Source organism: Manis javanica, chromosome 16, assembly GCF_040802235.1.
Source record: "Manis javanica isolate MJ-LG chromosome 16, MJ_LKY, whole genome shotgun sequence".
Classification (NCBI taxonomy): domain Eukaryota; kingdom Metazoa; phylum Chordata; class Mammalia; order Pholidota; family Manidae; genus Manis; species Manis javanica.
Window position 1 is genome coordinate 35,401,635 of NC_133171.1, and position 22,774 is coordinate 35,424,408.

Genomic DNA, 22,774 nt, shown 5'->3' on the forward strand with positions numbered 1-22,774 from the left:
ACAAACAAGTGTGCTGATTATTTCCATCAGTAATTAACATAGGCCTGGAAGTTCTGAAAAATGCAACAGTTAGTCTAATGATATACAACAGTGTCGCTTACTTTAGGAAAAGGTACTAAAATAAATTGGTTTGGCTAAAGGAGCAGAAATGAAACTAAAAATAAAAACACAATAGATTTATTAGATATAAACACCAGTTAGAAACTGAAATGAAAAAATTACATCCCAATGACAATAGAAGTAAAACCAAACACTAGTATGATGGAGTACAAAGTTTAACTTAACAAGAATGTGTACAATCTTTATGATTAAAACTTTACCTAAATTAAAACGATATAAATTCAGAAATAAGCCATGTCCTGAATGAGAGGAAAAATGTAAAATACTTTTTCTAAAAGCATATCAATTTACTATTTTTTTTCATTAATAGTGATTCAACAGTTATATACATCATTAAATCCTCACCCCAACTAGTGTAGTTAATATCTGTCAACATAGAAAGATGTTACAGATCTATTGACTGTGTTCTCTATGCTGTACTTTCATCCCCGTGACTAATTTGTATTATGATTGAGATTTTGTGCCTCTTTATCCCCCTGACCCTTCCCATCCACTCCCCCTAACCCCTCCCCCATGGTAACTACCAGTCACTTCTCAGTGTCTATGAGTCTATTGCTGTTCATTCTGTTTTGATCTCCTTTTATATTCCACAAATAAGTGAGATCATATGGTATTTGTCTTTCTCTGCCTGGCTTATTTCACTTAGCATAATACCTTCTAAGTCCATCCATGTTGCAGATGGCAGGATTGCTTTATTTATCTGAATAATAATCCATTGTATGTACCACATCTTTATCCATTCATCTGCTGATGGACACTTTGGTTGCTCCCATATCTTGGCTAATGTAAATAATGCGGCAATAGATTTACTATTATTGCAATTAAAACTCTTAACTGGATCTTTCTTGGATTTTGACAAAATATACTAAAATTCATCTTAAAAGGAAAAATTTGCTAAGATCTAGTTACACAGAAGTTTATGAATATTTCTACCAAATCTGAATACACATTGTAAAGCCCTACCAAGTCTAATAATATAATGCTATAATAGTAGAAGCCATAATGTATTTTTATCATCATAAATAAATCTTTAAGAAATACCTACATCAAAAATACTTTCTGTATTTTATACAAGTTCAGAGTTTTCTTCATACCTCCCTTCCTTTGTTTTCTTTGTATTGAGCACCTCTTATTTACAAAGCAACATTTTATATAGCATGCTACCTGAAGTGGATCAATTTCAATATAGTGAGGGCAGATAGATATAGTAGCAAAGCAGTCTTCAAAGCTTGTTACTAAGAAATGCTTGGCACATAGGAAACACTTATCTTTAAAAAATTATTGATAATAGGAGTCATGAAAATTTGGGTCAATGCCATTTTTTTCTGAATTTACTGGAAATTAATAGAATCTTCAAGGCTTTTGTAGACTCAGATACACAAGATAAATTTGCAGTGCAACATGCTTTTTTAAAATCTGACATAGACCAAACTTAGACAAAAGAAGGCTTTCCATGCTTTGTGAGGAGTATTCCCCATGATTTACTGGAAGAAACTGAATTCTTATCAGATGCCTTCTGTGTCATCTGATCAGAATAATAACACTGTAGCCATGACTAACTAGCCTTTAAAATTGACAAGTACTTTTTAAATAATACTTAATACTTTTAGGTTGATTTTTATTTTTATCAAAATTATTCCTGACCGTGTTTGAAATTGAAATCATGATATGAAGTCTTGTTAAGAGAAATAATTAGTACTCTTTTTCAAGCCCACAGATTCCTTTAAAATACAGTCACTACGCTGCCCACAGCTCTGTCCAGAAATATTTCTATCATATTCCCTAGGTTAGAAGCCTTTCTATACCGCTTCCAGCGTTACTGCCACCTTTACCTCCAAGAAAGATCTGGTTATGGATCCCTTCATTAATCTTGAGAAATATTGCTGCTCCCACCTATTTCCCTTCAAAAGCATTAGCCTTTCTGTCTCCATCTCTGACATGCCTGGCATAATCCTGTCAGTGACATCAAGTTATAGGCTTAAAAAATGCCAGGAAGGAGGTTGCCTACAGGCAACCTCTGTTTTCTGTCATAAAACACAATCAACCCCTGTAAGAAAAGGTACCATCAAGACTTAGTCTAGCTGCTTGGGAACGGGGAGGGAAAATTAAGAGAAGAAAAATTTAAACAACTTTTCTTTTCCTTATTCTATTCAAATAATCAAAGACACAAAATACACTAAGAATCCAGGCCACTATGCGTTGTGCTCTCAGGAATATAAAGAAATATGGGATATATGACCTCTTTAAATAAGTTTATAGTCTGCTGGATAGATCAAAACAACTTTGGTATAACCAGCTGCTACCAATCACCTGCTTTGCAATCCACAAAACGCTAGATGCTATACATGCATTTTCTTGTTTAAACCATTCTACATCTTGTAAGGTAAGTCTGGTTTATTCCCCATTTGCTGATGAGGAAGTGAGGCTTGGCGAGGCTAAAAAAAACACACAAAGTTACACATCTAGTAAGTTAGAAAGATGAGATTGGAATTCATGTTACTAACCACCATTCTGAACAGCCTCCAGGTACGTGTTCAGTAGATACGAAATAGATATTCAATGAAAGAATTTATGATAAATACATAGCTTCTAATATGTGACATTGCTGCTGTCAAATAAGCATTGTTGTGAGGCTTTTGTTGGAAATGAGCATGTCCACCATGGGTAGAGAGAAGGGAGGGGGGAAACAAGAACAAAATGAGGCTTATGGAAGATGAGGTTTGCTGTGGAGAGAATTTGGAAGAGCCGAGCTCTAGGCGACACAGCAATGGCCTGAGCAGTGCGGAGATAAGAGAGCAAACAAGTCTAGTTGGGGTCCAGAACCCCTGGGTAGGGGTTTATGAGGAAGAATGTTGGGTATGCATATACAAAAGCAGTAATGCACAAATATATGTACTTCATGTTAGGTGAAAATAATTAACTTTTATATACTGCTTGCTACTCACCGGACATATATTAAACATTTATATCTATTATCTCATTTAACCCTCAACCAAAAATACTTGTGCTATGAATACTATTATTCATCCCCACTTCACAAATAAATAAAATGAAATATTAAGAAGTTAAGTAATGGGTTAAGGTTATACAATGAGTAAATGGCAGCTGGGATTTGAATCCAGGTCATCCAAGAAAAGGTGATTTACTGGAGATAAACTTGAAGTTTTGCTCTAGATCAAAACCAAGAAGAAAAATGCAGCATTGACAGATCTTGACAATCACTATATGTGCTGCAAAAGATTCCAAAATGTTCTTTGACCCTAAGTTTAGGAGGAAATATATTCACAGGCCCACCAGGAAATGTAATGCAACTTCAGACTTTATTAATCAAGTAGATTATGAAGAGTAGGATGGAAATGGTCCTCTTTGAATGATTGATCAGACAACCCTAACAATGTTTTCATTATTTTCTGGTCTCTATGATTTAACAGATGTAGAGAAAATTCAGTAAGTTTAGGGGAGGTGTGAATATAGGTTATGAAGGTATTATCAGCCATTTAATTAGTTCAGGCACACTTGAAGGAAATCTACAATTTTTCCATCACACAGAATAAGATCCAAACTCCTTATTCTGTCCTACAAGGACCTCAGTATTCTAGTTCCTGGCTTGCTCTCCTACACTTACTTCTTAAGTCTTGTGCAACTCACTTGACTCTAGTCTTCTCATCTTGCTTGTTAAGCCAAACCACCTTGCCTCAGGGCCTTTGCACTTGCCATCCTCACTGCGTAAATGTTCTTCCCCAATATGTGTATGTGGCATGTTCTTCCTCCACCATCTTCTGTAAAACAGCACCCAAATTACTCTGTATGTTCTTATCCTGACACGAATGGGTGCATGCACATATATATGTATGTATATTTGGAAGATGACACTTACCACCCCCTGGCATTATTTATCTATTCATCAATTGTTAATTATTTTTATTAGCTTCCACCAGTAGAATATGAACTCTATAAGGACAGGGACTGTCAATTTTATCTATCCCTGTACACCCTATCTCCAGACCTGTGTCTGTCTGGCACATAGTAGGCTCACAATAAATCTGTATTAAAGGAATAGGTGACTGATCATGTAGTCTGGAGAAGGGAAAAATGCAGCAAGGCTAATCAGTACTCTAAATATTTGAATTTCTTTTGCATAGAAGTGGGATTAGACATTATCTGGAATAGCACCGGATTATTGGTAATCATGTCGGAGCTCAAACTGAGGAACGGTTTTGTAACAGTTCCAGCTGTCCAAAGATGAAGTGGACTGTGATAGGTGTGTTCATTCCCTGTTAACCAAGATACCCCAGCAGCATCTGCATAAATTCTTAGTTAAGATTTAAAGGGGACCATGCTCAGAAAGGATGAACCTTAAGAGCTGGGTTAACTCTGTGCGCTTATGATGGAAAGAAGAGAAAAATGCCTCCTGTGGCTTCTTTTGTCCCAGTTGGTGCGTGGTTTATATTTAGAATCATAACATTTTAGGGCTGATGAACACTAGAGATCTTAGAGAAAACGAAGTTGAAAACTCACCCTCATGGCCATTCAGAGACCACAGCTTAGAGTTCCAGCTCCTCAGTTATTCACAAATACTTTTCCAGCTCCAAGTATATAACCGGCAGTGTTTTCAACCCTGGAGTTAAGGCAAGAAATGAGATAAACAAGGGCTTTCTTCTCATTGTAATACCGCCTATCATCTGGTAGCTAGACTTACATATGTGTGTATAAATGTATGTATATACTGAATTTATGAATAGCATGAATATATTGAATTATGGGTAATGTACTGATCAGCTAAACTTCGTGTTTTACTAAATGACAGAGAGAACAAAATGTAGTGCCTGGGACACAGTGTTTTCTCTGTTTACAAATTTGCATTCTTTTGACCTTTGAATACTCATACCAAAGTGACAGCAATTGATCACTAAAAACCAGGAGTCAGCGGAATTTTTGCAGGATATTTATTCGTACATTAGGGTGGTCTTCCAGGAAACAGAACAACAAACAGAACATTTTACAAGCAGTGTTATAGAAATATACACAAAGATACATTCCGGTGGAAATAGAAACTTTTGGCCTCAGGCAAGTCTTAATGTGACTTAAGCACACCAGCAGTTTTGACTAAAAAAGTAAATGGGAGTCTTTAAAAAGTTGTTTTAAAAATAATGGCTTTAGAGTCAGAGTGCATATGTTAAGATCATTTATTGTTCTAAGGAAAATTAACTGCAGTAGAATTAAAAGCACTCTTCACTGAGAATATTAACGATCTTTATGAAAAACACTATAGGACTGGTGGGATTTGCTCTGGAGGTCCCTTTTGAAATTTTGGAGTGTGGTTTCGTTTTCAAAATCTCGTTTCAACGAGATCTATCACTGATATTTTGTAAGTGGGGTGCTAGACACCCAACAGTAATGGACATTCCATGCAATGAAGACTTCCCTGTTTATACAAATTTCTAATCTCTATTAGATATTCCTATAGGTGAAAACCAAAACTGAGATTCTAAACCCATTTCATATAAAAATACAAAATACCTTGGCATTTTTACATACATTGATTTCTACATCAGTGCATTTATTTTGTAAGTCTAAAGGATGATTTTAATTCTCTGTTTTTGTCTTGAATTTTAAGAAACACCGTTTTCCATTTTGATAACTAATATGGCTGATGGCAGTGCGGCTGCATCAGCCTACATTTGGGTGATTGCTTTCCTGGTGATGTAAACTTCCGATTTTTCTACTGTTCACGTAAGCGCTTTGTAATACTGACTTTATGTTGACGTTCCGGTAATGATGAGGGTAGGCGGGATACGCCTCTAACAGTTTTATTTCAAGATAGAAAAGGACACATTATAAGCAGTTAGCATGAGGGGGAATGTTCTGCCCGGGCTCAGAGTGATAGGGCGAGACGGGAAGTCAGACATGTAGTAAGAATCACACTGTGTTAATCCTGGGTTTGGTAAATGTCGCGTGCCCTGTCCTCGCCGGCAAGAACAGCATGCAACAACAGCAGGATTCTTCTGCAGAAAGCTTTATTCTTCAGCTCTTTGTGAAACAAATGAGTTGGGCAGGACCCAGAGGGGAAGGAGAGGCTTGCTTATATAGTTCTCATGCTCTGACCTGGTTGGTGCGGCTCCATATGCCTTATTAGCATAACCATTTGGTGGGTCTCATTGGTCCTTATGCCAAGGCGCAATTAGCATGTAGTTTAGTGGTGTGGGATGATTTCTCATTAGGAAGTTCGGGGCCTTCCGGCTGCCCTGCATGGGGCGCTATTTTCTGAGCACGGCTGCCAACATCTCCCCCTTTTTTGTCTAACAGAAGCTCAAGGCGGAACTTGCCAGCAGAGGCAGAGACAGAGGCCTGACCTCCATCATACTTCCTGATGCCCCCTTTTTGGAGAGGGGTTCTGGGCATCTACCCCTATGCAGTCAGGCATGCCTCTCAGAGGGGTCCAAGACCTCTTGCAGTGCTTTGCCTTGCATCCTCTGGCTGGCGTTGGGACCGCTTGGTACAAAGGGTTTGGACCCTTTTTCTCAACCCTCTTGCACCATGAGCTTCTTAAAGAAAGCTGTGATTAAGCATTGAGGTACTCGGGCCTGGTGCAGTGCCACATGGGCTCAGGGTGCAAGAGCTACCTCACGCTAAAGCCGAGCTTCCTTCTTAAGCATGTTGAGCCACACTTGGGGAGAGGCGCCAACGTCTATCGCCATTAGGGCTTGAGCAAGGATCACCTTGTCCTGCTTATGTTGGTTGCGGAGTCTACATAACAACCAGAGTAAGAGCATGAGACCTCCAAGCAGGAACACGCCCATCCCAGCCATGCCCGCCCACTCCTTGACGTGGGAGAGAGCTCTGAGGAACCAGGAAGAGAGTCCTTCCGCTACGGAGATATCTAGACGGGTGGAGTTGATGTGGATAATTTCTCGCCGCAGCTCTTCTAGTGTCCCATCGAAGTCTTGGGACCAGTTTCCTGAAAGATACTGGGACAGGTCTCGTGACAGATTAGCTGCCCGTGTAAAATTTTTATATTGAATGCTAGTGATGCAGAGGGCACGATATTTCCGCTCACATCCCAATTGGGCCATTTGCCAGAGCACCTCCATTTGTTCCTCCACGAGATCTATGCGTTGATTGAGGATCATTATTCCTCCTTTCAGTTTGCCATCAAGTGTGGACTGTTGGTCCAGGGCAGAAGCTACTGAGGCTGCAAGGTTATTGAGCTCTGTAGCCGATTTGATGGAGGTGTCTAAAGCTATACCAGCGGCGGTGGCTGCGACCGCGGTCGCGGAGATCAGGAGCACTATGGCGGCTGTAACACCGAAATCGCGCCTTTCTCGAAACAGAGTCATGGTGTTAGGGGCGTCTACGGGAACAGGGACCCAACGGGGGATGCGGACTACCAAAGCATTGGTAAAGTTACGCGCATCCCAACACTGAGACAGAAAGCAGGTTTCATTGGAGCAGGAGTCAAAGCTACTATTGGATAAGATAAACAGAAATGGGGGGTATACGCATACTGGAGAAGGTGGAAAAAGGGAATTAGGTGACTCTGGACCTGATTTTGCTGAACACGTGTAGTTCTCGTTGTTATGGGTCATGATCATGTTCCAGTGTGCGCGCATGTGGTTATTCTCGCACCAAAAGGTGATATTTTTTACACCGATTCCCCCACCCTGGAGGGCGGAAAAGGGGGAGAGGTCGGTACACGAGCCATTGACTCCACACAGCATCCATTTATGGAAGGGGTTCATGCTCAGCTGCTGACGAAACTCGCCTTCGAGCACCTTTACTGGCCACCAAGCCTCATTGGCTGGCCGTCCCTCCATATCTGGGGAGATGGTAAACTCCTGCCTCTCAGTTGCCCACGTTACTACAGTTGACTGACAGTCAGTCCAGGGCCACAGCTCTCCCTCATAGTCGCCCACACAATGGGAGGCATATTTGGGTTGACGAGGCCTTTCGGTGGAATTGTTCCTGGGAGAGTGTACAAATGTGCCATTGATCCAGAGAACCATCTGGTGGATAGTCATGTTCTTATAGGACGGGCTCCCTTCCTTATTAGGCCCTTCAAATTTAGCTGACATAACGGGGAGGCTACTGGCCTCTAGAATTATGTCACTGAACCATCCGTATTTCCTCCGTTTCAGGGAGATACAGCCAGCTAGATTCTGAGTGGTGAAGCATAATGACCCATTAGTTACGAAGGATCGGTTTTCTCCCAGGGGAGCTACTAGGGTGTCTTTAACTAAGTAGGGCAAGTTCATACTAGTATTGGTAGTGAAAAAGCGCGGAAAAACGGCTGCATTGAAACGGACAGGCATAGGCTTAGGAAAGGCAGACAGGATTCCCCATCTCAATACTCCCTGAGTCGGGGTCTCCAGTGTCAGGAGCAGGGTCAGGAGGTACAGCGAAGTCATCTCCTTTGTTTAGGACTTTCCTCGTTAGGCGCTCTGGGATCCAGAAGGGATTTTCTTCACCCTGGGGGAAAACACACACAGCTCCCCTGGATCTGATTATGATTGGATCCGGGCCCTTCCATTGGTTAGATAACACGTCCTTCCATTTTACTAGTTCTTGTGGGTCTTTTGGCCACTGATTATGGCGATCCGCTGCTGTATGGCTTTGAGCATCCAGATTCAAAAAATTTATAGTGAAAAGTGCTAGGGCTATGGCAGTTTTTGGTGTGGGGGGTATATCTTCAATTCCCCCTTTTTGTTTAAGTAAATAGGATTTGAGCGTGCGGTTCGCGCGTTCCACAATCCCTTGACCCTGTGGGTTGTAGGGAAGGCCAGTGATATGTTTTATCCCCATGTGATGACAAAATTGAGCAAATTTTGTAGAGGTATAGGCTGGGCCATTGTCTGTTTTCAGAATCTGTGGTAATCCCCATGCGCTCCAAGCTTCAAGGCAGTGCTGGATGACATGGGAAGCTTTCTCTCCTGACAATGGGGAGGCAAAGATGACTCCTGAACAAGTATCCACGGATACATGTACATATTTCAGTTTCCCAAAAGACGAAATATGCGTCACATCCATTTGCCAAACTTGTAAAGGCCTAATACCTCTGGGGTTGATCCCAACATGAGGTGTGGGAAGGAAGCTGCAGCAATGTTGGCAGCTAAGGACAATGTTCCTAGCTTCGGCCCTGGTTATGCTAAACCGCTTGCGCAGTGTTTCGGCAGTGACATGAAATTGTGTATGGAATTTTGAAGCTGTGGTGATAGGGTCTAGCAGGGGAAAAGCTATATTTCTGGTTGCGAGGTCTGCCAGGTGGTTGCCTTGGGTCATAGGCCCGGGAAGGCCTGAATGTGCTCTGATATGAGTTATATACAAAGGAGATTGCCTATGAAGTAGTGCTGATTGTATCTGTTTGAACAAAGTGGCTACTGGGCTGGACGCTTTGATTAGCCCGGCCACTTCTAGAGATTTGACTGCATTAACTACATAACAGGAGTCAGACACAATATTTAAAGGTTCAGGAAAGATTTGTAGGACCTCTAAGACTATGCGACATTCCACTATTTGTGGAGTGTCAGGCGTGTAGCCTTTTGTCACAACTTTGCCATCATGGACATAGGCACCTGTGCCTGTCTTAGACCCGTCCGTGTAAACTGTTTTTCCATGAGGCAGCGGGGTTAGGCTAGTGACCCGAGGAAATACTAGGAGATGATTTTTGGCGAAGTTGATGAGGGGATGTTTAGGGAAATGATTATCAAAGGTTCCTGAGAAACTGTAAGCAAGTATGGCCCAATCATCATTCATAGCACATAATACTTGTATCTGTTCTACGCTGTAAGGGGTTATAATTTTAGCTGGAGCCTCTCCGAAATGTGTCATGGAGGTTTTTACTCCTCTCAAAGCAAGTTTGGCCACGGCTGCTGGATAGTACTCTATTGTCCTAGCCTGAGAGGCTTGGGGATGAATCCAGATCAGTGGGCCGTGCTGCCATAAGACTGCTGTTGGCAGCTCTGGGGTGGGAAGGACACACAACTCAAAGGGTTCATTCGATTGCACTCTATTTAATTGTGCTGTCATCAAAGCCTGTTCTACTTTGCGAATGGCTTGTAATGCCTCAGGTGTGAGGGAGCGCGGTGACGTTAGTTGTGGGTCTCCTTCTAGGGTTTTAAATAGTGGAGTCAATTCAGTGGTGGGTATCTTTAAGTATGGGCGCAACCAATTAATATCCCCTAGGAGTTTTTGGAAGTCATTCAAATTTCGCAATTGATTATGTCTTATCTCAAGCTTTTGGGGGCAAATTACATCTGTGTAAATGGTTGCTCCTAGGAATTTGCTAACACTAGATTTTTGGACCTTCTCGCTTGCTATATTCAGTCTCCAATTTTCTAGGGATCTAGTGAGATCTATATATGCTTCTTCTATTTCCGCTGGTTGTGGGGAGCAAAGAAGGATGTCATCCATGTAATGGATGATCTTTAGCGTGGGATAGGTCTTACGAATTGGGTCTAGCGCTCGCTGAACGTACAGTTGACATATGGTGGGGCTATTTGCCATTCCTTGAGGGAGGACCTTCCACTGAAATCTGGCATCGGGTTGTTCATGGTTAATAGCTGGCAAAGTAAAAGCAAATCTTTCCCTGTCCTTGGAGCTTAGAGGTATAGAAAAGAAACAATCTTTAATATCTATTATGAGCACTTTCCATTCTTTGGGTAAGGCAGAGAGGAGTGGCAGTCCCCGTTGTACGGGTCCAAGCATTCTCATTTGAGCATTTACTGCTCTCAGATCATGAAGCAACCTCCATGATCCTGACCTTTTCCTGATTACAAATATGGGTGTGTTCCATGGGGACACAGAGGGTTCTAGGTGTCCCACTTGGAGCTGCTCTTGCACTAAGCAATGAGCTGCTTCTAATTTTTCAGAGGATAGGGGCCACTGAGGAACCCATACGGCCTCCTCTGTGAGCCAAGGTATGGGCATGGCATCTTCAATGGCCCCTATGAAAAACCCAGGCCGTGACGGTCATTCTTTACTTTGGGCAGGATGGGCTCTATGTGTCCCTGTTGGTGTTTCCCCAGCCCCTTGCCAGGGATGTATCCCATGTCCATCATCATGCCTTGGGCGGGGGTGGAGTATTCATTAATGAGTTTGAGGCCTAAGTCTCTCATGACATCCCTCCCCCATAAATTGACCGGTAGAGGGAGTACATAAGGGGTGACTGTACCCTCTTGTCCTTCAGGGGCTCGCCATTTCAATGGTTTGGCACTAATTGAAGGGCTTGACTCATATCCTAAACCTTGTAATGAATGTGAGGATTGGGTCACAGGCCACTTGGAGGGCCACCAGGTTGCAGAGATAATACTTTTATCTGCTCCAGTGTCTAGGATTCCCTCAAAGCTCTTTCCCTCTATTTGAAGAGTTAATTTTGGTCTGTCTGCTAAATCTAATACTATGAAGGCTGAATCCCAGTCAGAGGAGCCGAAGCCCCTTTCTCCCCTCTCCGTGTTGGTAGCAGGATAATTGGCGTGGAGACTAGGTAAAACTAAGAGCTGGGCTATGCGGTCTCCCGGGGATATAGGATAGATTCCTCTGGGAGCCGAACACATGATTTTTACCTGTCCTTCATAATCTTGATCTATGACTCCGGGATGAACTACCAGGCCTTTCAATGCAGCAGAAGAGCGCCCTAGGAGTAACCCAATGGTATTTGGTGGTAGGGGGCCTTTAAAGTCTGAAGGGATAGGCTGAACTCCCATCTGTGGAGTCAACACTATTCTGGTGGTGGCACGGATGTCCAATCCCGCGGAACCTGAAGTGGCTCTCCTTGGGGGGCCTGGTTGTTCCCGAATGACACTTGCGTGCTGGTTGCCCCATATATTTGCGGGCCCTGGTGACGGGGGCCCCTCTGGGCGTTTTTTGGCAACTCTAAGGGTTTCCCTTCTATATCTTTAATAGACCGGCACTCATTAGCCCAATGCCTGCCTTTCTTACACTTAGGGCACAACTCAGGGGTCTTTTGGGTTGTTTGTTCTGAAGCTGGGCTCCTACACTCTCTCTTTATATGTCCTAATTTCCCGCATTGAAAGCATTTGATACTTCTGTTAGTGATCCTGGCTTGTTTGTGGCTCTGTAATATGGCCGCGGCTAGGCCCGCATTGGTGAGTGGCCCTCCTATTTCTCTACAGGCTTTCAACCAGGCATGTATCCCTTTTTGTTTCCAGGGTGTTATCGCCTGTCTGCATTCCTTGGTACATTGTTCAAATACTAATTGCTCCACTAGGGGCATTGCTTGTTCCTGATCTCCAAATATTCTGCCTGCGGCCTCTATCATACGAGCGACAAAGTCAGAAAATGGCTCGCTCAGCCCCTGAATAATTTTTGTCAAATTGCCTGATACTTCTCCTTTGTTGGTGAGGGCTTTCCATGCCTTGGCGGCGCACGTGTTTATTTGTGCATATACCTGTAAGGGGAAGGCGGTCTGGTCGGCTACCCACTGTCCTTGGCCCGTCAGCATATCATATGACCACGCAGGCTGTCCTTCGGCCGCGTTTGCGCGTGCCTGGGTCATGCTGATATCATGCCACAATGCCTTCCATTCTATGTATTGCCCCATACTAGAAAGGCATGCCTTAGTTACATATTGCCAGTCTGCGGGTGTCATGGCTGTCTCTGTTAATCTCTCAACTTGTGCTATGGTATAGTTAGCACTGACTCCATAAGCCCGAACGGATTCTGCTAACTCCTTAACTTGTTTATGGCTCAGGGGCTGGTGAGAGCGTACACCGTTATCCTCAAATACAGGAAACATTTGTCTAATTGCCTGAAGAGTATCTGGGTGGCAAAAGGAGAGTGCGCCACTCACGTAAGGTGGCGGGGCAAAGGGCGTCGGGGGACACCCTGCTTTCATTTTTTCCTTGGTCCGCTTTTCAACTTTGCTGGTTCCCTTACTTCTACACTCTGCGGTTTTATTTTCTTCCCCTTCCTCTGCGGATGCTAATTCCTCCTCAGATTCCCTGTTGGAGAGTTGGAGGTCCCTCAACTCTTTCCAGGGGTATTTACTATTTTCTCCGAGGCGATCGTCACTCGCTTCTCGGGGCTCTTTCGCTTTTGCCCTAGGTGGGCTTTCTCCCTCACTCTGAGGTTTCTTTACCTTCGTTTTTGTGGCCTTTTTTCGGCCGCGCGCGCTCTCTGTTTCCCGTTCCGTTTCTGACATGCTCTCTTGGATATCTGTCAATGCTCTCTGACCTTCTTTTATTACCTTTTCACATCTCTCATCTTGCAGACAAGCTCTAATCAGTTTCCAGAGGGGCCTGGTGCCTCCCCTCAGGCTACCCTCCTCCTCCTCTCTATCAAGATCTTTCCCCAGTTTGTCCCAGCTCGGGATTGAGAGGGACCCTGAACAAATGAACCAGGGGGCCACACGGTCTATCTCCTTCACAAAAGATCCTAAGACTTTGCTGGAGACCTTCAAGTTTCGCTCTTTGAGAGCTGTCTGCAGCGCCGTGACTAATGACGGTGCATTCCCCATGGTGCCTCCTTATTTACAGAGAACCATCAACCATTATCCTAAAAAGCAGGGGCCTCTCGGAACTTACCCCTCCGGGCTTTCTTCTGACCTGCAGTTCTGAATCCTCTCCAGATGTCTGAAGGGTCCTCCCTGTGCCGGTGATGTTCTGGTTCCCGGGTTTCGGCACCACTTGTCGCGTGCCCTGTCCTCGCCGGCAAGAACAGCATGCAACAACAGCAGGATTCTTCTGCAGAAAGCTTTATTCTTCAGCTCTTTGTGAAACAAATGAGTTGGGCAGGACCCAGAGGGGAAGGAGAGGCTTGCTTATATAGTTCTCATGCTCTGACCTGGTTGGTGCGGCTCCATATGCCTTATTAGCATAACCATTTGGTGGGTCTCATTGGTCCTTATGCCAAGGCGCAATTAGCATGTAGTTTAGTGGTGTGGGATGATTTCTCATTAGGAAGTTCGGGGCCTTCCGGCTGCCCTGCATGGGGCGCTATTTTCTGAGCACGGCTGCCAACAGGTAAAGGTGACCAGACGGGCTCCGGTGTAGTTTAGAATGCACTGACTTTGACTCCCAGTTCCAGTACTTTCTAGCTGTTGCGAACTTGGGCTAATTTTCTTGGAACCTCAGATTCTCATCTGTGGGACCTCAGTTTCCACACCTATAGAACAGGGACTGTAATTCCCACATTTGTGAATATGAAATTCTGGGACAAGTTTAATCCACATTTAGCCCTGGGTGGTTATTTTCTTTTTCATTCCTGAGAGCAGTGATTTCATCTTGAAACTAACTTACTCATAAATATTTACTTCCCTGAAGTGAAAATCATCAAAAAGTATAATCTACCTACACATAATTAAAAAATGTCAGCTAATGCTTAAATGAAATATAGAGGGAGAATAAAAGGAAAGTAATTTACTCTTAAATATTTTACATTTAAATGTATAAAGCCTTGGGTATTACTTTCAGTAGATGAAACAATCAAATAGTTCTTGTACCTATAAGGAATTAAAATATTTCTAAATAAGAGACGTGATGCCAGAAGCCGTTCCATTCAAAAAGCACACTGAAATGAAAGAGCAGACATCCACGGGGAGATATGAGAATGTAGATTAGTATTCGAGTAACTAATAAATAATTGGAATAAGCAATGTGCCATTTGCATGTGATAAGAGAAAGAGAATGGTAATAAGCATGTGGATGACAGTTCAAGTTTAATTGAAGACAGGGACACAAGAAAAGTACCCAGTGTTGAAGTGAAGAACATGAGGGGCTATTATAATCTCTCAGGTAAGGATATAAATAATACTCCCATGAACCCATCAGATTGCCATCTTTCCTAAACTACTCTGGGCAACATTTCTCACTAATGATGTAATGAGGACCATGCCAAACAACGACTATGCATCTTCAGGAACAGTAAGTAAAATATGGACAAAATGCAAATTACTCAATCAGTACTGGCATTTCCCTTTCCATTTTATTTACTGTGCGCACATCACATTAAAATTATACATCGGTTATAATATAGAGTAGCAAGTAAATAATAATTTCAAGACAATGTCTTTATTCCACGTGACACTTTCCAGGCCATGTTGCACTTCATGTCATGTTGATATTTTCATGTCAGTTCTTTTAGAAACTCTTCAGTATTATTAGGTACTAAAGAACGATTAGTTTATATCTACAGAGGTTTAGTCTGGTGGCCATTCGAAGGCAGAGTGGGGTCTGAGACAGTTCTTCCCTGTGAGAGATTTGTGTTCTTCCTATTAAATGTCAAGGCTGTGTAAATTTCCAAAACTCTCCACGGACAGCATTGCTTCCTCTGGGATTTTCTGTGTCTTAGAAGACTGGGTGTGTGGGAAGGTGGGGACAGAGGGGGAGGGAATTAGATTTGGTGTCCTTCCCAAATACTTTGCTCTATAAAAGTATGGAAATGAAAAATGAAATAGCTGCCTAATGGCACAATATATGTTTTCCAAGAAGACTGACATGGGGAAACCTGATAAACTGAGCTCAGAGGGTTCATAGTACACATACCAGGAAGAGGCAGAAATACCACAGCTTCTCTCCCTGTGGGAGGGGAAGCCAGAAGCCAGTTCTCACTTCTCTGTGTTTCTCTGAAAGGCTTCTTGCTGTGGTTTTATGACAGTTCAACTTTATATTTTAATCCAGGTAATTATACTGGCTCTAAAGTAATTTTAAAGTAACAGCACATTATTGCTCTCACTCAAAGATCTGCATAGTGAATAAAAGACATCTTAAAGCTAGTAGGAGACGCTTACGTTGCAGTAAATGAAGTGTTGCCTATTGACACATTTCACAGAAATCCCTCCACCTTCTTCTTCTTTCACGATATCAAAGCATCCAGACCACAGTTTTGTTTCAAGAGTTGCTCCACAGATTCACTTTAGATTTCAGGTGAATTTGCTACAGAGTGATTTAGTTACTTGCAGATGTCTAGTAATTTGCATGGTAAAATCATAACTTGGAATAAATCATACATTTCCACATTTATTTTTCATTATCTTAGCATATCTGATTTGTTGTGAAACTCAGATTTCTTGGCAAAAGTATAAATCTCATTATAAATGTCCATTGAAGTAAATATGACAGCTCTGTTTCTCATTATGTGCATGTGCAATGTAAAGATATTAGCCATAAAATTAGGTGGATGTCCTCTAGGGGATTTCAAATTTTAGTATGCTTCAAATAACTTGCAGGATAGCATTTGTTTATGGTTTTTCATGTGTATAGGAAATAATAAATACAACTGACAGTCATATACATGGTGAATGAAACTGAAGCTATATGATATATACAAGGTGTCATTTTATTGCTTTTGAAATGACCTTAAAATGCATTTTGCTTGTCAAAGTCAATATTTCAAAATGTACTTTTGTAGCTAAACATCTAAATCTTTTAGAAAACATTTTGGTAGATCTTAGCTAGCAGTATGACTTTTTTCTTAGATTTTATATTTTAAATATTTCACTTGGTATGAAATCATAAGTACTTTTCTGTAGAATTTCAAAATTACTTACAGTAAGAATTACACTGCATATTTACTAGATTTTAGATTTCTTGTCCTAAAGGGCAAGAAAATAAATTTTCAGTAAAGTATGTAATTTATAAAATTGTTAATAAAAAGTATTGGCATTCCATTTATTGAATACCCATTGAATTTTAACAATCTGCTGTGAGCTGTTTTGGAGTCTGAAGTTTGGGAAAAAATGTAATCTGCTCATTTGTAATGCCCGCAAATAACCCTCAAGGAAGAAGTCTGCTAAAAAAGGAAATTACTTCTGGTTTAACTACATAACATTAAAAATGATTTCACAAATATGCACAATCTGTTGTAACTATAAAATTATATAACTTTATCATACTATATTTTCCTCTCCTGATAGTTTTTATTTTTAATTTAGAAAAGGCTTACTGCCTGTAGACTCATGTTGCAGAAAAGAAACTTAACAATGTTTTTATTCAATTATCCTAATCAAATTTAGATTAATGATGCCCATGAGTTAAAAAGAATTGATTAATTATCAGTGAAACATCTCCGAACTCTGCTTGTTTTTCCTCTTCTGAATGCAAAATCTTAGGGAATTGGGGGATGGCTTAATCAAGAAGACAGAACAATGAAGTCCTGAGCTGCTGCATTAATGTGAAGTTTTATCTAAATGGTGTGTGGAAATGTCATAAAACTAAAAGCTACTCATTGAGTGGCATAAATACTGATTCATATGCAGCTTCTCTCTCAGTCCTTCTCCCTCGGATAGTATACCTTCATGGAGACGTGAATGGAGCTATTTATGGTCAAGTTTGACTTTTCATAAGAAACCTGGTGACTGATACCTAATTAAAATTTAAGGATGATTCCTTTTTACTTAAATGAAGTTGCCATAATCTGAATTTTAGAAATATTCAGCGAATTCAAGTTTCCTTGCAGGATATTAAGGCTGTTATTCAGGACAGAATGTCTTGAGTACCAGTTTTGGAGTCAGGCAAACTCACATTTCCATGTTGGCTCAGGCAGTACTGGAAAACTTTCTTAATTTATTCAATGTCTGTTTATTAAGTGAATAACATATGTCAAAGATTATGTTTGGTATGAGTGCCAGATAAATAATCCTGCTATTTCAGATTAGCTATTTTCTTCTCTCTGAGTATCAGATTATGCCACTGTACAGTGTTAATTGTAATTCCTCCATTTTATTAAATAATTATATGAAACCTCACTTTAAAACTAGTACCTAATTTTTGTTATTATCAGAAAACAAAAATTCAACCAAAGTAGAAACTAGTCTATTATTCATGTCTGTTTTTCAGTATTAAAGTTAAAATAATAAAATCTGAAAAACAAATGTTATATAACAACTCATCAGTGTACTTAAATTATGTTTAGATAACAACCTGATTTATTATAAATCCTTCTGTCTAAACATACTTAAAGCTGATTAGGCTTTCACTGTTCCTAAATGATTTTGCTGGCAGAACCCTCCAGTTCTTTTATTCCTAAAGAGATAAAAGTAGCCTAATCAATGGGAAATCCAGTGTCTATGTGTTAGAATAATGCAGAAAAAATGTAATTCTGAATATGGGGAAAAAACATTACATTAAACTTGATCAAATGGTTAAGAAACATGCAAGTTTTTGAAGTTTTTGCTCCAAATGTCATTATAGAGATGTACATTTATGATTTAGTTGGTTATATTTCTTGAATTCAGTAATGTATTAATTTATCTATAGTTTATAAAATACTTAGCTATTTAAAGAAAACTTTACAAAATTATATATTTGTGCCAAGCAATCTAATGAACTAGCCAGCCTTCTTTAAAAGCTTATTTATTGGTAGGTCTAAAAATCTTATATCCTAACTGGGAATACTTGGAGAGAAAATAAAAAGGGTTTTCTTTTTTTAATATGTGGTCTAATGTAGCCATGCAATTTACCTTTTTTTTTCTTTTACATGATAAGCTCATGGTAAAAGAAAATTTGGAAAAGTCTTACTTTGTTTTTATTTTTTATTTTGGCTTTAATGTTTTCATATGCATCAGTATCAAGGTTGGGGAATAGATTTAATGACGTTTATTCTCAGGAGACTGCGTCTATTTCAGGTAAGCAATTAGGTTCTTTTTAGTCTCATAGCAAAGAAGAAGTAATTAGATTAGTGAGGGAAAATAATGCTTTAAAGTTGATATATGTTATTTTAGATGAAACATTAAAACATGCAAAAATAATATTTTCTTCTGTCAATGACAGACTAACTGGCCTTAGACTTAAATCTTCAATGTTAAAAACCAATAAAACCCGAAGAAGTAGCATATGAAAATGGAAAAAAACTATGTGAGACAATTTTCTAGGCATTGAACAGCTGGCAGTGGAGCCTTATAACCTTCTATGGAGTGGGTCCCCACAAGCTGAGGCCCAGATTCTCTGTGTGGAGGCCTTTTGGGAGGCCGCCATGCAAGAAGGTAGAGCTTAAGCTGAAAGCAGCTGCCACTGAGCTGAGAGGTAGTGATTAACTGGAGTTGGGGGCTTCTGAGGCAGTTGGAATTTTCAGGGAAAGGGACTATAGATGAGGGAGCTGTATAGAGGCACCAAGACATGCTCCAGAACTTGGTCAACAGTTGAGCTCTGTAAGTGAAGGCTGTGCTCTCTGTGAGGCCTAGCAGAGAGCAGATGCTAGAGGCATGACTGTTAAACCAGAGGCCAAGTCATGGGAAATAGGAAATGTGGCCCAACCAGAGTGGAGAGACCTTGCTGACTTCTTAGACCTGCAGTTAGGGCCCCAGAAGTAAGGATACCTGGGGTGGGACTCACCTTAGAATTGAAGACAAACAAACAGATCTACTCCTGTTTTTCATACTTTCATAATAATGAAGACTGACAGGATTAAGAGGAGTCATCAGAAAATCAATGGTCTATCAAAACAAAACTCAACAGCTTTTAAAGAATGAAAACACAGACTCTGCAATGTATTATTCACAGTGATGGCTAAAATAATGACAGATTTTAGATGAATGAATGTGGAGATATTTGAAAGCAAGGTAACCTTCATTCTAAGAAATGCTAGAAGAAAATTTTTAAGGTCAGGTAAGTGATGTCAGTATTACAATGGGAATCTACAGAAAATCTACCAAAAACAATTTACCAGAAGATGAAATACTGAGCGGTTTCATTTTAAAATAGAGAATAAGGGAACAATATCTATGCTTACCATGTCTATTCAACATTGTAGGTGCGTTCATAGCTAGGAAAATACAATATGGGAAATAAAAGGCATAAAGATTAAAAAAGAAGAAGTAAAACACTCTTTATCTGCAAACCTGTGCATATACAAAATCCTTTCAAAAAGTTCTACACAATCACTCAGTGGATTTAGCAGAGTCATAGGACACAAAGTCAACATAAAATAATAATTAAAATACAAAGTCAATACAAATAATAATTTTTACATCCTGACATAAAACAATTGGAAAATAAAATTTTAAAACACTATTTACTAAATCATCAAAAGCAAATTTAACAAAAGACATCTAAGACCTTACTATTAAAAACTATGGAATGTAGCTGGGATAAATTTTTTTAATATTTAAAAATTAATAAACACATGGAGGGATGGATTGACTTCATGGATTGGAAAGATAAATATTGTTAAGGTGACAATGTTCCCCAATTTGGTTTATATAATCAATGTTATGACAATTGAAATAACAATAGTCTTTTATTAAGTGTCTACATTGAAAAACTGCTTTCAAAGTGCACATGGAAATGCAATGCAGAAGACCTAGAATAGCCAAAATAATCTTGGATAAAGAAGAACAAAGACAGAGACTCATAATATCTAATTTCAGGATTTAGTATAAAGTTACAATGATCAAGACAATGTGGTATTGGAGTAAGTACAGACAAATAGACCAATGGAACAGAACAGAGTGCTGAAATAAACCCACAGAATTATATTCAAAGAATTTTTGACAAAGGTGCCAAGGAGGAAAGGAAATTCAGTAGAAAAGGAAAGTCTTTTCAACCAGTGGTGCTGAATCGACTAGATAAATGTATAGAAAAATGAACCTTAGCTCCTCCCTCACACTATATACGTGCTAATAGATCATTAGCGATGGATCATCTAATTAAATGAAAAGGTTAAAGTTATAATGTTTAGACAAAAATAGGAGAATATCATTATGGCCCTGAAAGAACTAACTCCTCCTTCTCTTTCTCTCTAAATAGACACAAAGATTATATAGAAAGATAATAGGTAGATAGATAGGACTTCATCAAAATGAAAAAATTCTGTGCATAATACACCATCTAAGCAAAATGACAAATAAAGTCATACCCCCAGACAAAACATTATTAATATGCATATCCAACCAAGGACTTGCATCGAAAATATATATTATATTCCTACAAATGGTTGATAATAAGGTAAACTATCCAATAATATATAGGTAAAATATTAAACAGGTACTTCAAAAAGAATGAATGACAAACATATGAAAATAGTTCTGAATATATATGAAATCTTTATGAAAATGTGGGATTAAAAATATAAAAAGGTATTCAATATCATTTATCATTACCAAATGTTCATTAAAATTACACTGACTATAATACTAAAATTTAAAGATAGCACACTATGTTAGTAAAGATGTAGAGAAATTAGAACTCTCATGAATTGTTAGTGGGAGTGCAAAATGGTACAACTATTTAAAAACACTCTCTAGGAGTCTTTCAGAATATTGAGAATACATTTACCTTATGGTTCAGCTATTGTGCTCCTAGGTATTTATTCAAAAGACATTTAAAAAAAAATCTCTGTTCACAAAAAGACTTTTGCTAGAGTATTTAGAGGAGCTTTATTCATAAAACCCCTAAATTTAAAATGAACTAATGGCCATCAGTAGATTTATCCATTCTAGACATGTTATGGTTTATTCACAAAACTGAATGAATGGCTTGCATACTTAGAGAATGAACATTGATAGATACGAAAACATGAGTGAGTCCCCAAAATGTTTTGTTGAGTGAAAGAAGCCAAATATTCAAGAACAGGCAAAACTAAGCTTATAATAAAAATGAAGACAGTTGTCTAGGGTGCTTGGGATTGACTGGAAAGGGACATGAGGGAATTTTACACTATGAACTTAAGTGTAAGTACTCAAATACACTTACGATATGTACAATTCACTGTATATCAACTTCATCTAGTGTAAGAAAAAGTTCCATTAAAAAATTTAAATATATGGATTTAGGCAATTAATTTGCCATTTTTTTACATGAATGTGGAAATAACCTTTAATTGCAAAATGCTTTAGGGTAGGCCAAGTGTGCCAGAGCATACTTTGTAGGTGTTTATGTGAGGTGTTTGTATGTGTGTACATATATGCGCACACACACACACACACACACACACACACACACACACACACACACACACACACAGATAGCCCTTAGTTTTGCACAGCGCCGTGTAAACTGAAACTCATGCATATCAGAACTGTGTCCTTGCTTTGCATGGTTCTGTGACTCCTGAGACCAGGAAAGAATAGTACAAAAGACACAGACCCAATATGCACAGAGTTTTGTTAACATGGTATCATGCAACATGAGCCTACCTCTGTATATGTGTGTGTGTGTGAGAGAGAGAAACAGAGAGAAAGAGGTGTGTGTGTGGAGGGCGTAATTGGGTGTGAATGGTCCAAAGTAGCTTCTAGTAGATTCTCATCTTAGTATATTCTAAGTTGGCTGGGATATCAGCAACCTTTACCCAATATCACTCCTAGACTCCCAGCCCCTTCACAGCCTCTTGCCAACATGCCAACTGATTATGAAGTGTTAGGAAGACACTGCCACAAGGAATAAAAAAGTGAAGGCACCCCTTACACAATATGTGATGCACAAAGTGTCCTAAAACTCATCTAAGTGTGAGACAGAAAATTGAACACATATCAGTGATCACATATGAGAACAAGACATCATTATCTCATGATTTTATACTTCCGATATTTTTTACTGTAGGAAATATTTAAACAGTCTGATTCAGAAAACAAGTTAAAAGTTCAGATGAAATAATAATTCTTAAAGATCTCTCATGAACAGATTACCACCGGGAAAATTAGTCAAATTCCATTTGCAAACATACCATGATATTAATAAGTTCTATTAAAAATGAGATAGTGTTATAA

General features: G+C 39.7%; 2 protein-coding genes across 3 annotated transcripts in view; one reads left to right on the top strand and one right to left on the bottom strand.

Moving 5' to 3' along the window:
• The window catches only part of BMP5 (bone morphogenetic protein 5), a 125,208-nt gene that overhangs the window by 21,279 nt on the left and 81,155 nt on the right, over positions 1 to 22,774 (top strand). The gene's annotated exons all lie outside the window — the stretch shown is intronic.
• LOC140846743 (uncharacterized) lies at positions 6,122 to 14,101 on the bottom strand. The gene is made up of 2 exons (XM_073224368.1): positions 13,659 to 14,101; positions 6,122 to 8,586 (listed from the first exon to the last, which is right to left on the bottom strand). Exon 2 carries the CDS (start codon positions 8,523 to 8,525, stop codon positions 6,750 to 6,752), a length of 1,776 nt encoding a protein of 591 aa, XP_073080469.1. The 5' UTR covers positions 8,526 to 8,586; positions 13,659 to 14,101; the 3' UTR covers positions 6,122 to 6,749.

Excerpts from the sequence above, each read along its gene's own strand:
- LOC140846743 (XM_073224368.1), bottom strand. The coding sequence starts at position 8,525 with ATGACTTCGCTGTACCTCCTGACCCTGCTCCTGACACTGGAGACCCCG.